Below are 14,540 nucleotides of genomic sequence, written 5' to 3'. Positions count from 1 at the left end.
CAAGACCAGTAGCTAAAGATGTCAACTCATACTCGAGAATCATGATTAAATTAATGCTTAGACAAGCTGTTCCTCCAAAAGGGGTCATTCAGTACAGTTTCGCTAATCTCTGTTTTCTTACCTCAGCCACCATTACACTTTAAATGTTGGGTAAAGTTACATGGATATGTTACTACTGAATGAAAAATGTGTCTGTTATCAGGTGGCAGTTTCTTCCCTAGGCACTTTCACTTAGCAGGTGAATTTATTACCACAACAGTAAACATCTTCCTCTTCATAAAAAAGCAGCTTAGCAAAGTGTAATGTACTCACCATACGGAAGTCTAGGATTATTTTACTAGTGATAATGAGTGGATGGGAAACAGGAAATACACCCCGGGGATCACTTCTGTGGCTCTGCTCGACAGGGGCACAGGAAATTCACTTTCTTGGGTGGCGTAAGCCAGAGAACCTTGTTGGCTAGGCTTACTTAGGCCCTTGGGCTGATAGCCTTGTACCTACCTATGAACCTATAAGAAAAGAACCCACCCATGTTTAAAAACAGAGCCAATGGTCTTGACAGGCTGCTTGCTAAAGTACTTAAAGTGATTCATCAGTAACTTTCATTATGTTAAGTAATGCAAGATCATCTTAGGTATTCAACGGTAGGCCATGGAATGACTATGGCAGGATTTAATATGAGCATCTTACGATTAATATAAGTAGGCAGCTTTATTGCTGCATTGTTTTTGGATCTGTTAAAGGTGTGCAGTGTATTAAGACACATTACACTAATAACAAAAGTTAACAGAAGTCAGAAAAGCAGCTTCTTCCCTCTAAAGACTCCACAGTTACCTAAAAGATACAGAGTAAAGTGGCAGTCATCCATTTCCGGTCCCTGAACTTTCACCTCTGATGTCAAAGACTGCTCATTATTTGGCTTTGTGTTGTTTTCCTGCCTTCTCTTTCTCTCTCTCTCTCTCTGTAAACAATATGGTGCAACACTGCAGAAGGTCAGACCTAATGCTAATGTTGTCTAACACTCACACTTGGCAATGTGCAGACACAATTACAGAACTTCAGGATCCTTCAAAACTGACTTGTGAGAATAAGTCTTTATAAAACAGGGCATTTTTCCTTGAAAACACAACTCTAATTACAGACTGAGTTAAGCTCATTTACATGCCCCACCAAGGCACTTTTGCTGAATCTGCTATTGATAGCAAAGTATTTTGAACTCATGCTAGAGCAAATAAAGTACCTGAATTCCAGAAACAAACAGTAAGTGATGAATATTGTACCAGATTATAAATCTCTTTGTACCGAGGCTAAGGCTGGGATCTGTGTTGCTATATGTAAAAATCATTCTTGTTAACATTACACATGGACTTGTGATTAGGATACCTGTCACCAGCAGTGTTGCCTGATTTGCATTTCAGGTACCTTGTGGAACAAATCACTTGTTGGGTGTATTGTGTTATGAGATGGACTTTGGCTGAAACAAGACTAGAGCTGGCTTAGTGTACCCTGACACACAAACTGCATACATAGTATGTAATGTATACTGTACTGTTCAGCAAATGGCAACTCTGTGGACACTATCTTCCTGATCTAAGCTCCCCAAAATCACAAGTCCCAGAATATTTTGATGTATATTGTCTTTACTGTGAGATCATGGTTGTGCGAGACATTTTTTTCAGCATTACCAGGTGTTTCTCTTTTCCTTTGGTTGTGCAACTGTGGAGTTAGTTTATATAAATAAGGCAGGTTATAGGGTTGAATGAGGATCACCTGCAGTTTGGGAGTGTGTGTTTTGAAGAGTTTCACTTGTCCATTTTGTTGCTGGGGGGGTCATGCTTCAAGTTTACATAGTTAATCCCCCCGTAACCATATAAGTGACACCCTTATATTACATCTTGCTTCTCACTTCTAAGGCACTTAGATTTTCCTGTACACATGTACTCTTTACGGATTAGGAGGCAAGGTATACCATCATACTATTCATTGACCTGTAAAAAACTTCACATTTAAGTAAATTCTCTTCTCTCGTTACCTGATATTTTGTTTTTGCACAAAATGTGGGCATGTTTGTGACAGTCTGACTGCCATCTCTACTGAGATTCATCTATATAAGGTATCTACACATTCCTGAGAAAAAGGCTACTCTACAACCCCTTAATCTGGATACCGCCATCTCACTAAGAAAATCATGGAAAAGCTTACAAACTGTTAATTTGTTCCTGACTAATCCTTAGTGAGAATACAAGTTTGCAAATCATGCAACTATTTCCATGGTTTTGATGTTGTATTCTCATAAAAGAATTCGATTCATCACAGTGGAAAGATGAAGGGTCATCACCCAAAATAAACCAGAGACATTATTTATATATGGAATGTAGTTAATTTGAACCTCTACCCATGTAATCAAGTATACTGTTAACCCCTTAAAACCTACAGAGCACAAATGATACATCCCTAACTTACACCATCTCCAATTATACAAAACTATAGTAGAAAAAAGTGTCTAAAACTGCACCAGCCAAATGGAACCACTTGCTTAATGATGTCAGAAAAGAAGCTCCATATCCAATTTTCAAGGGAAAAAAACTCCTTAACCACCTTTACAAAATACTTACTCCTCTTCCTGCTTTATTTAGACTGGCTGAGTTGTTTAAAATACCCAAACCAATCTCTGAATTTCCTTTTAACTGTTGCTTGCCTCATATGTTTTCTTGTTTTAAAATATTTAATGCATATTAATTGCTTGTTAAAAAAATTACATCATACAGGTCAAAAGAAGTTAGCAATCCTCCATTCTTTACCTGGATCAAACCAACTGTATGTTTCTATGCAAACTTGTCACACAGCTACAAAGATCTTGGAAGTTCCTAGCTAAAAAGATTACTGGAGTAAAAACGTTTAGCTACCAAGACAGTGTTGAAGTGCTATCCCTGTAGCCCATCTCTTCCATACTCCTGAGGGGTTATTTATGTCTAATATTCCACACTGCTAAGGACACAGTCCTCCTTCAGCTCCTACACTGCCACAAAGCAAATGGTTTTGCAAACATTCACGCTAAAGACATAAATCTGCATCAACAAAGATAAGATGAAGGGACAGATTTATTAGCGCTTCCGTATTTCTAGAATAATCTTAATTTACATATAAAATAAAGTGATGCTCTCACTTCCTCTGTGAACCTTGACGATTGGGTGGGTTGCTGTAAATTCATCCTAGGCCTGACTTGTTTTGCCCTCTTGCAGGCAGGAAGGACCTTATAAGGTGGGTGTTTTACTTTATGGATAGCTTTGATGACCAGATGGGTGCCTGTATATTCATCATGAGCCCGACTTGTTTTGTCCTGCAGGCAGGAAGTGACCTATGAGGTGAGTATTAGCAAAAGTGATTATGGCCCATATGCTGACTCTGCCTTATAAACTATGAGTTACAGGGAGAAATAGCACCCGTCCTCCCTCCCGAGTGGGAAAGCTGACAAAAAGCCATTTCCTCCCTGCCTCCATGCCTGGCCCCTCCAGCAATGGAGCTGCTAATCAGGCTTTGGTTGTTTGGGTCGCAGTCAGGTCTGCCTCCCTCTTTGCCATAGAGAAAGGAACTAAAACAGTACTTTATAATGAAACAACTAAAGTAATAGCTCTGAGATCAAACCATTTGTTGTTTCATCAGGTACAGCATAAGTACTTGGACTAAATTTAATTAAAATTTGAGTTTGTGAACAACTGCACCTGCATCACTTTAGGATAAGAGCTTTTTAATTTGTATGTGGAGTGCTTCTTCTAGCCTCATGAGTCAAGATTTTCACCAAAATTCCAAGAAACAAAAGGTGTCAGTGCAACAAAAGTATCTCTTATTTCTCTGTACTTAATGAGGGGCACATTGTTCAGTGTTTAAAGCTAAAAGTCAGAGGTGTGAGCTAGCTGTTGTGGATCTAATGCAGGCCCCCAGTCTGATGCGTGCTCCTGAGTCCTAAAAAAAAGTCTTCTCCTTTCGAGCTGAGAAGCAAAAAAAAAAAAACACCACCTCAACAACAGCCATAATAACTTATTTAAGTCTTTCAGTCCAGTTGTAGCACTGTATCAAATCACTTGTTTGCTTGTAACAAATGCAAGGCTTGCTAAATGCTGAATCGTACAGATAACTGAAGCCGTGGTACTTCAGCCTTGATTCAAAATGTGATATTGTCATTCTGAATGCTGGTATTGCATCTCAACATCTATCTCTACATTGCAACCCCTGAAGCCTTGTGCCCATGCCTCATTTACCCCACCCTAGCTTTGCTTTTGCTAAAACAGTTATGCAGTTGAATCACCAAACTACAGAATCTTACAGTTTTCCAATACTCTACCAGTAACTTTCACAGAGACACAGACTACTCTATGTCGTAGTCTCTCTGTCTCTCTCTCTCACTCTGTCACTGTCTTTTACTTGATTATAAAGTTCACACCACAAATGGTCTGCTATGCCATAAATAGCTCTTTTGCATCTGCTGTGGTCCTTCAATACTACCTTGTCATTAGGGCCACTGCTGCTGTTCCCATGGATACTGTCAGAATTAAGCTAATTATAATACTGCCGTATGTTTAGCTGTTCTGTCACTATCCACTGCAAATATTCCTTAACAGATTAACACTGAGATTCTTAATAAAGGTATGTTTATTTGGACTGTGACTATACATTCACAAGTGAGAGCTTCCTGTTGTCAGACATTTTAAACTTCTTCTTCTTCTTTCGACTTTTCCCAGTTAGGGGTCACCACAGTGGATCATCTGTCTGCTCATGATTGGCAGTGGAGTTTTACAGTGTCGAGTTGCCAGCCTGGCGCCCAACCTTCCACAGAAGGCACACACACGTACGCATTCATGCCTAGGGCCAATTTAGAGTGCCTAATCCACCTACAGCATGTCTTTGGGATGTGGAAGAAAACCGGAGCACCCGGAGAAACCCACGCGACCACAGGGAGGACATGCAGACTCTGCACAGAAGGCACCCCAGCCGAGGATCGAACCAGAGAACCTCCTGCTGTGAGGCGGCAACGCTAAACACTGCACCACCGCGGCCGCCCTTGTCAGACATTTTAAACAATTAGCTATAATGTTTGGCTGCAACACCCATAATTTAAGTGTGGGAGCAACTTCAGGTCAGTAGAGGGCCATCTGGAAAGTGAAAGACTGAGCAACTATAGGCAGCTTTCCTTCTGAACAGAAAGAATATAGTTTTGAGTTTGACATAACACATCCTTTGATAGAATCCAGAGATATAGTTACACAGTCATTTTGCCATCTGCCATGAGTAATAGCAAGACATTTGAGGTTAGGAAATACATTCTATATGTTGATGTCATTGGTCAGGTTTCGATTCACAGACTATAGGAAAATCAGATTGTATAGGACTAAATGACATTACCGAATATACCACTGCTGGGTTCTGTTGTAGCTGTGGGGAATTTAATACCCCAGCCAGACCACTAGACTGAATCAGAATAAGGGGGTGGCAGGGCATGTGTCTGCCACAGATCAGGGACTCTGATTAGAATCACATCTACAGCAGAGCCTGGGAGTGAGAAAGATTATCAGTGCTGGGAAGGTGAACTTGGGGGTAGCTTGGAACTATGCAGTCGAATAAAAAGACCCTTCTCAGGTGAAGAATATTAAATTTAAATATTAATTATTTAAGACTGATTTACCAATGAAATAGTTGGATCTCCATTTGTGAAGTCATAGATGCAGATGCAGTGATGCAATCCAGTCACTGCAGAGCTGTATGAGAAATGAAGGAAAGGATAAAGGGAAGAATCAGATGCTCTAGGATTGGTTGTGTTTCCAAGGAGGAGGACTGGGTGACATTTCAAGTTAGGCTGACTTGCAGCATAGGCTGGTTATTCATTTCCCACGCTTAATTACACTTGAGATGGAAATTGTGCATAGTGTGTTAACATACAGCCTAGCTGATAGAGCAAGGCTGTCTTGTACTGTGAGCCTTTCTAATAATGTAGCTAACCTATCAATTGACTATCAGTTGCCCCTTCCCCATTGTGTTGTACACCTCAGTTGCATCACTATATGCTGAAAATGGCCCTGCTTCTTTTAGAATAAAACCATACCTGGGTCTGCAACAGCTACGCTGAACACCTTTTGTGTTCTGCACTTTGTTATAGTGTGGTGTGCTGGTTAAGAGGATGCCTCATGGCCAATGAAAATAAGGGTGATGATTCTAGAGGAAATAGTACTGAATGAGAGTTAAAGCCATGTCCAAAGAGGGCAAGAAGGGGTTGGACACTGCAAGGCACAGCAGAGGAACACCTAAGATGTACAACAACTAAAGGACACCACAGAAGACTGTCAGCCAGAATCTGCTGGAATGTGTTGTGTAATGCAGTAACACTGTAGTATGTGTGCAGATGTGTAACTTATCTCTGTAGTGGTAGGATGATGAATGATACCCTCAGCTGTCCCTGATTTTTCAGAACATCCCTGATTGTCCCTCATATATAAAACTTACGCTATTAACATTTTAAGTGGATTAGAGAGCATTTAAAAAGTGCCCTCATCTGGGGCTTTGATCCACCATTACTTTTGGATTTGTCTCTGATTCTTCATTGAAGAAGTTGATAGCTGTGGTATCTGACATACAATAAAGCTTACAATATGCATCTTTTAGTGTGATGAATTATTAGTGCCATCTTATTACAGATGATATTTTTTGATGCATTTTTCCAGCTGATTTCGGACTGTCGAAAATTGTTGATGACCAGATCACTATGAAGACAGTGTGTGGAACACCAGGCTACTGCGGTAAGTCCATCTGTAAGCACCTCTACAGATTCTGATAGTTTTCTTGAAATAAGCTACTGGTTTCACTGATGTTCCTAACAACACATTTGGTGTAAAGTACACCACAGAATAATGATGCTGTTCTTGACCCTGTACACTCAAACATCAGTTCTAAATTTATATATATATAAAACGTAATTGTATATTTAAACATTAATATTGATGTGACACCGCTCATCTGAACCCTAGTATAAATAATAACAATTAGAATTTAATGTATGCTTTATCTCTCTGCACAATTTAGTTATGTGGTTTTTCATTCAGTGAACATTTGATAAAATTCAGTTGTGCAAATGTGATTACAAATATCCCTGTTTTTGACCCTGTACACTCAAACATCAGTTCTAAATTTATATATATATATATATATATATATATATATATATATATATATATATATATATATAAAATGTAATTACGTATTTAAACATTAATATTGATGTGACACTGCTCACCTGAACCCTAGTATAAATAATAACAATTAGAATTTAATGTATGCTTTATCTCTCTGCAGAATTTAGTTATGTGGTTTTCCATTCAGTGAACATTTGATAAAATTCAGTTGTGCAAATGTGATTGCAAATATCCCTTTTTTTAACTGAGAAATTAATTCAGACATCAAATTTGTGTATGTCCCTCCTCATAGTACTGAATCTGAGATTTCTTGTAGCAGGTTCCTTAATTTTTGAACTTGCTCTGGCTGGTACTAGGACTGACTCTATACATTTTTCGGAAGGGCAGACATCTATGGGGGGGCACTTCACTCCTGTGTCTGTGCATGTATCATGTATTAACACAGACTGTCCCTGCAGCTTCCCCACATTTTTCTACATGCCAGAAAAAGGCCAAAGTTTATTATAATGCAAAAAGTTAACATAGTAACTAGCTCTAAGATGTATCCATAGCCATTAAGGAGTATTAATTTCTACCTCCAAATGGAAAAATACTTACGAAGATGGAGGGAGGATTGTTACCTGCTGCAGGAGTGACATCTCAGGGATTTGTTGTTATGGTGAGTGCCTCACATAACTGTAATCGCCTTCAAGACACCTTTGCACATACCTCTCAACTTCTTAACACAAGAATCAGGGACAGAGGCACAAAACAGGGTCAGATTTTAAAATTTGCTCTTATAGACTTAGAAGGTTGCTAGAATAATAGGTTTTGAATTAAGCTGCATTTTTTAACAGATATGGTATCTGAAATGCAGATGGCTATCATTTTTGCAGTCACTGTAACCCTCAATTGATTTTCTCACTATATATGGTCATCTCTGAACTGCATGTAGCAAAAGTCTTTATATTTGACTATAGCCTTGCTCATTTGCCCCTTATGTTGCCTCCTATGAGGTCATCAGATACAGAAACGATACAGGAAGTTTTGGAAACATCTGTAGTAGTGACGTGAGTTTCTTATTGAATCAGTTCCAAGTGGATCACAGTACTAATGATCTAGATCCATTTCTCACTCTTAATAGTAATGATGCTAATAATAATCCTATTTGTTAACCAGGGGACCCAGTAGCAATGACTGGTTAAATGATTTGATCCTGTTTCACACAGTAGGTAAACAAAGGCTGAGAGATTGAAACCCTACACCACAAGAGCTACAGCCCACAACCATAATCTCTGCACCAACTACCAGACTATCCTTTAATAACTGCTGCAATTGCTCAGTTGTCTTCATTCATGTGCATCTGATCCTACATGCATCCCATGAAAGGTGGTACAATCGTTATCTTTTTGAGATGTGGAGGATGGGGCCTAGATAGGAACAGAAGTTAAAGATGTCTGGCTTTTTGGATGGTAAACTTATTTTAGGTGGCCACATTACTTGTGATAATATTGACAATTGTTATTTAAGAAGGCAGTGATATAATCTAGTGAGATTTTTGTTACATCAGACTGTCTAGCCAAGCTCTTTTACATGATCAGTAATGCGTGCAACCAGACCAGTTTGTGTACCACTGTAGCTTTTTTCTCTCTCTTATGGTGAAAAGCCTACATCATTTTTCTGTGATAACATTGACAAAATTAAGCTGTTTAGTCCTCTTTGTGTTGATGAGTGTACATTGTTGCCCAGGCAGTTGAGCAGATTTGTTTTATTTTTATTTGTTTATTCCCTTACATGAGAGCAGAACTCTGCATGCTAGCGCACATGCATACAGTTTTGAACCCTTTTAAATTGCAATGCAAAAAAAACAAAATATCTTACTCTAGTTGCTGGACTGTTTTCAAACCAGACTGAAATTATGTGCATTTTAAATGGAGATTGATTACATTAAGGACAGAAACGTTAAAAAGGGCCCCTGGGCTGCTGTATGAAGCAGTGAAGAGACATTTTCATTGACTCAGGCTCCCTCACATGCTTGATGCATCTTGATTGAAAGTTTTATTTATTTTAGATACTGTATATATTTTTTACAAACACAGAAGTATGGAAAGTAAGTATTTTTTAATTTGTGTGTGTCTGTGTGGGGGGCATAGATGCTCTCAGTTCTCCCTGATTTTATAGCATGTATCTAATTTTGCCTCACATTTTAGTATGTTCCTGTAAAGTTTTTGTTTTTTGGTAGATCAGTGAGAATTGGAGTTATTAAATAATGGCAGACATTTGAGTTTCAAACTTAATAGCATTCAAAAAAGCAGAATGACATAAAGCACAGTATTCTAGTAACTTTCTAAATATGCAGGGGTAATATCGGTCCCTAATTGAGGTCTTTTGTTCCCCGTTATTTTTTTTCTTTTGATTCTTGAGCATAGAGGTTTAGGAATATGTTTTTTGTTGGGGGGGGGGCTACAGTGAGTTATATACTGTATTCTTTCATTACTGAGCTCAGAAAATACATTCCAATGTGGCAGTTGTTTTTTGTTCATTTGTTTGATTTTAATCATACTTCTGAGGTGCACAGTCACAGTTCTACCAGTGGATATAATTGATGTGTGTGTGTGTGTGTGTGTGTGTGTGTGTGTGTGTGTGTGTGTGTGTGTGTGTGTGTGTGTTATATATATGCATGTATACATGTATGTGCAGGGGGCATAGATGCCCTCGGCTCTCTGTTTTTGTAGAATGTCTCAGATTTTGCATCATTTTGGTATATCCCTCATAATATTTGTTTTTTTTTTGTTTCTTTTTTCTAGCAGATCCATGAGACATTTGAGGTTTCAGATGCAATAGCATTCAGAAACAAGCATGCTAATGCAAAGCCTGTTCTGGCAACTTTATAATCAGGAATGTACCTCATCTCACAGCTGTCCTTGATTTTGTTCCTTTGTCTCCCATTATTGTTTAGCTTTATACTTCAGTTTTGAACTAAGGAGATGAGAGATAAAGGGGGTTGCAATGCTTTGCACACTGTATTTTGGCAGTAGTGAACTGAAAAGATGCATTCCTATGTGGTAGTTTTTTTTATTTCTTTTATCTCCCCTTACTGTCTTTCTGATAGCCATCCCAGTTTCCTAATTCCTTCACTGACGTCTACTGGCACACCATTTCACCACCAGCCTAATATTAAAATTTGAGCCAGGGCCAGCAAGTATCCTAAGGATGTCCTGGGAGTCAATGTCCTTCTTCTAGCCAGCGAGGTGCATCTTATAATCTACCCTCATTCTTCCTCTCACCTGCGATTCCTGTGGTAAAGTCCAGGGCAGGTATGCAATGGGGGCATGCAATGTTTCATCCAGCTTCTGCAGAACCTCAGCCATTCCCCCACCTTATTTGCTCTTTATGGATATGCCTCCTGGTAATGACAACCTAGGTTTCCACCAGATATGGCCATCATAGATGCCCACAGGACCGCATCCCCCCCCATTGATGGGAACACTTATCCATCCCAGGTCTTTCTGTCAGTCACCCAAGCAGTTTGACATAGTCAGGGTGTTGTCCCTGTATGCTACCAGAACAGTTTTTTTGACAGTTATTGATGTATGCAATCATTCATATCATCTCAGTCAAAGTTCAAAATGTATAGTCAGAGTCACACAGGTAACTGTAATTGATGGATATTGAGGCTGTTTGTGATGAATATGACTGTGGGGGGTGCAGTGTATCTAAAAGTAGCAAGTTAGCCATACCTTTTATTTTCAAATTGACACAAAACTGCAGCTACAAATGATAAGTGATCATTGGCACAATGCTGCAGCTGTGTGTGATAACTGATCATTAGCACAATGCTGCTGTGTGTGATAACTGATCATTGACACAATGCTGCTATGTGTGATAACTGATCATTGACACAAAACTGCAGCTGTGTGTGATAACTGATCATTGGCACAATGCTGCAGCTGTATGTGATAAATGATCCTTGGCACAATGCTGCTGTGTGTGATAACCGATCATTGACACAATGCTGCTGTGTGTGATAACTTATCATTGGTACAATGCTGCTGTGTGTGATAACTGATCTCTGGCACAAAACTGCAGCTGTGTGTGATAACTGATCATTGGTACAATGCTGCTGTGTGTGATAACTGATCATTGGCACAATGCTGCAGCTGCAGGTGATAACTGATCAGTGGCACAATGCTGCTGTGTGTGATAACTGATCATTGGCACAATGCTGCAGCTGCATGTGATTGATCATTTGCAAAATGCTGCAGCTGTATGTGATAACTGATTATTGGCACAAACCTACAGCTACGTGTGATAACTGATCATTAGCACAATGCTGCATCTGTGTGTGATAACTGATCATTGACACAATGCTGCTGTGTGTGATAACTGATCATTGGCACAATGCTGCAGCTGCACGTGATTGATCATTTGCACAATGCTGCAGCAGTGTGTGTGATAACTGATTATTGGCACAAAACTACAGCTGCATGTGATAACTGATCATTGGCACAAAACTACAGCTATGTGTGATAACTGATCATTAGCACAATGCTGCATATGTGTGTGATAACTGATCATTGACACAATGCTGCTGTGTGTGATAACTGATCATTGGCACAATGCTGCAGCTGCATGTGATTGATCATTTGCACAATGCTGCAGCTGTGTGTGATAACTGATTATTGGCACAAAACTACAGCTGCATGTGATAACTGATCATTGGCACAATGCTGCAGCTGCATGTGATAACTGATCATTGGCACAATGCTGCAGCTGTATGTGATAACTGATCGTTGGCACAGTGCTGCAGCTGCGTGTGATAACTGATCATTGGCACAATGCTGCAGCTGCATGTGTTAACTGATCATTGGCTCAATGCTGCAGCTGTGTGTGATAACTGATCATTGGCACAATGCTGCTGTATGTGATAACTGATCACTGGCACAATGCTGCAGCTGCATGTGATAACTGATCATTGGCACAGTGCTGCAGCTATGTGTGATAACTGATCATTGGCATAAAACTACAGCTGTGTGTGATAACCGATGATTAGGCACAATGCTACAGCTGTGTGTGATAACTGATCATTGGCACAATGCTGCAGCTGCATGTGATAACTGATCATTGGCACAATGCTGCAGCTGTATGTGATAACTGATCGTTGGCACAGTGCTGCAGCTGCATGTGATAACTGATCATTGGCACAATGCTGCAGCTGCATGTGATAACTGATCATTGGCACAATGCTGCTGTGTGTAATAACTGATCATTGACACAATGCTGCTGTGTGTGATCATTTATCATTGGTACAATGCTGCTGTGTGTGATAACTGATCTCTGGCACAAAACTGGAGCTTTATGTGATAACTGATCACTGGCACAATGCTACAGCTGCGTGTGATAACTGATCATTGTCACAATGCTGCAGCTGCATGTGATAACTGATCATTGATACAATGCCGCTGTGTGTGATAACTGATCATTGGCACAATGCTGCAGCTGCAGGTGATAACTGATCATTGGCAAAATGCTGCAGCTGTGTGTGATAACTGATCATTGACACACTGCTGCTGTATGTGATAACTGATCATTGGCACAATGCTGCAGCTGCATGTGATTGATCATTTTCACAATGCTACAGCTGTGTGTGATAACTGATTATTGGCACAAAACTACAGCTGCATGTGATAACTGATCATTGGCACAATGCTACAGCTGTGTGTGATAACTGATCATTGGCACAATGCTGCAGCTGCATGTGATAACTGATCGTTGGCACAGTGTTGCAGCTGTGTGTGGTAACTGATCATTGGCACAATGCTGCAGTTGCATGTGATAACTGATCATTGGCACAATGCTGCAGCTGCATGTGATAACTGATCATTGGCACAATGCTGCAGCTGTGTGTGATAACTGATCATTGGCACAATGCTGCAGCTGTGCGTGATAACTGATCAGTGGCACAATGCTGCAGCTGTGTGTGATAACTGATCATTGTCACAATGCTGCAGCTGCATGTGATAACTGATCATTGATACAATGCCGCTGTGTGTGATAACTGATCATTGGCACAATGCTGCAGCTGCAGGTGATAACTGATCATTGGCACAATGCTGCAGCTGTGTGTGATAACTGATCATTGGCACAATGCTGCAGCTGTGCGTGATAACTGATCAGTGGCACAATGCTGCAGCTGTGTGTGATAACTGATCATTGTCACAATGCTGCTGTGTGTGATAACTGATCATTGGTACAATGCTGAAGCTGTTTGTGATAACTGATCATTGGCATAATGGTGTGGGGGGCTAGCAGCCTCCAGGCCTATGGTTTTGTTCAATTACTTCTTCCACACATATTACAGTGAAGTTTTGGCAAGTTAAGATGTGTTAAAAAGTTAGAGGAAAAATGTGAAAAGTAAGACTAAGGGTGAGAAAAAGAAAAACAAGAAGACGCAATCTGTCTGGGTAATGTGGGCCATGATGGGAGGAAAACAAAAGGAAAGACACTAAGGAGGTGCAGGGATTCTGTTGTGCAACAGCGAGTGGCATGGAGTCCTTTAGCTAGGGCTCCTTTTCACCCAAGGCTGGCCTTGTTTATTACATTCAGATATCTGAGGTGAATATCATGGTCATAGAGAGAGGGTACTAAGGCAGTCCATGAATGAAAGTGAATGACCCCCTGTGTTTGATCATAGGTAATTGTCATTGACCTGCCCATAACAGAGCCACACCCTTTGCCAATTAGCCCAACCTATTCAGTTTCTTCCTGCACACCCCCCCACCACCACCACACATACATTGGTCTTCATTATGAGAGACATTTATTGCCTGTCTGTAGGAAACACCTGAATTAGATGCCTGAGACCTACAGAAGTACTGCATGTATCAAGCCTTCCTTTTTAGGTAAGGTCATTAGGAATGTGGGTTTACAGCAAGGTGAGCTCCCATTTAACATCTCATGCACTCCTGCATCCTTATCATTGTGGCTTTTATTGTTGACATAGGTTCATAGGTTCATAGGTAGGTACTAGGCTGTTGGACCTAGGGCCTATATAAGCCTAGCCAAAAAGGTACCCTGGCTTTTGCCACCCAAGAAAATTATTTTCCTGTGCTCCTGTCGAGCAGAGCCATAAAAGTGATCCCCGGGGTGAATTTCCTGTTTCCCATCCAATCATCAAGATTTTTCTTGAAGAGTGCTAATGAGGAGCTTTGATTGATATAGATAGGTAGTTTGTTCCAGAGTATGGGAAGTCTCTGGGACAGAAATCTATCCCTCCAGCATGTTCTGTTTATTGTAGTGACAAGGTCTAGGTCCCTAGAGCGTGTAGCTTGGAGGGATTGGGATTTCTATAAGTGGAGCATGTCCAACAGCTCTGGGTTT

General features: G+C 40.2%; 1 protein-coding gene across 2 annotated transcripts in view; it reads left to right on the top strand.

Moving 5' to 3' along the window:
• LOC122787353 (calcium/calmodulin-dependent protein kinase type IV-like) overlaps positions 1-14,540 on the top strand; it is a 632,731-nt gene that overhangs the window by 424,670 nt on the left and 193,521 nt on the right. For both annotated transcript variants that reach the window (XM_044054009.1, XM_044054010.1), the window contains one exon: positions 6,714-6,788. In XM_044054009.1, coding sequence (XP_043909944.1) covers positions 6,714-6,788 — 75 coding nt within the window. The remainder of the gene's footprint in view (positions 1-6,713; positions 6,789-14,540) is intronic.

Source organism: Protopterus annectens, chromosome 13.part0, assembly GCF_019279795.1.
Source record: "Protopterus annectens isolate FY-2018-M chromosome 13.part0, PAN1.0, whole genome shotgun sequence".
NCBI classification, from domain to species: domain Eukaryota; kingdom Metazoa; phylum Chordata; order Ceratodontiformes; family Protopteridae; genus Protopterus; species Protopterus annectens.
The sequence above is the reverse complement of the archived record's forward strand: the minus strand, read 5'-3'. Positions and strand labels throughout refer to the sequence as shown.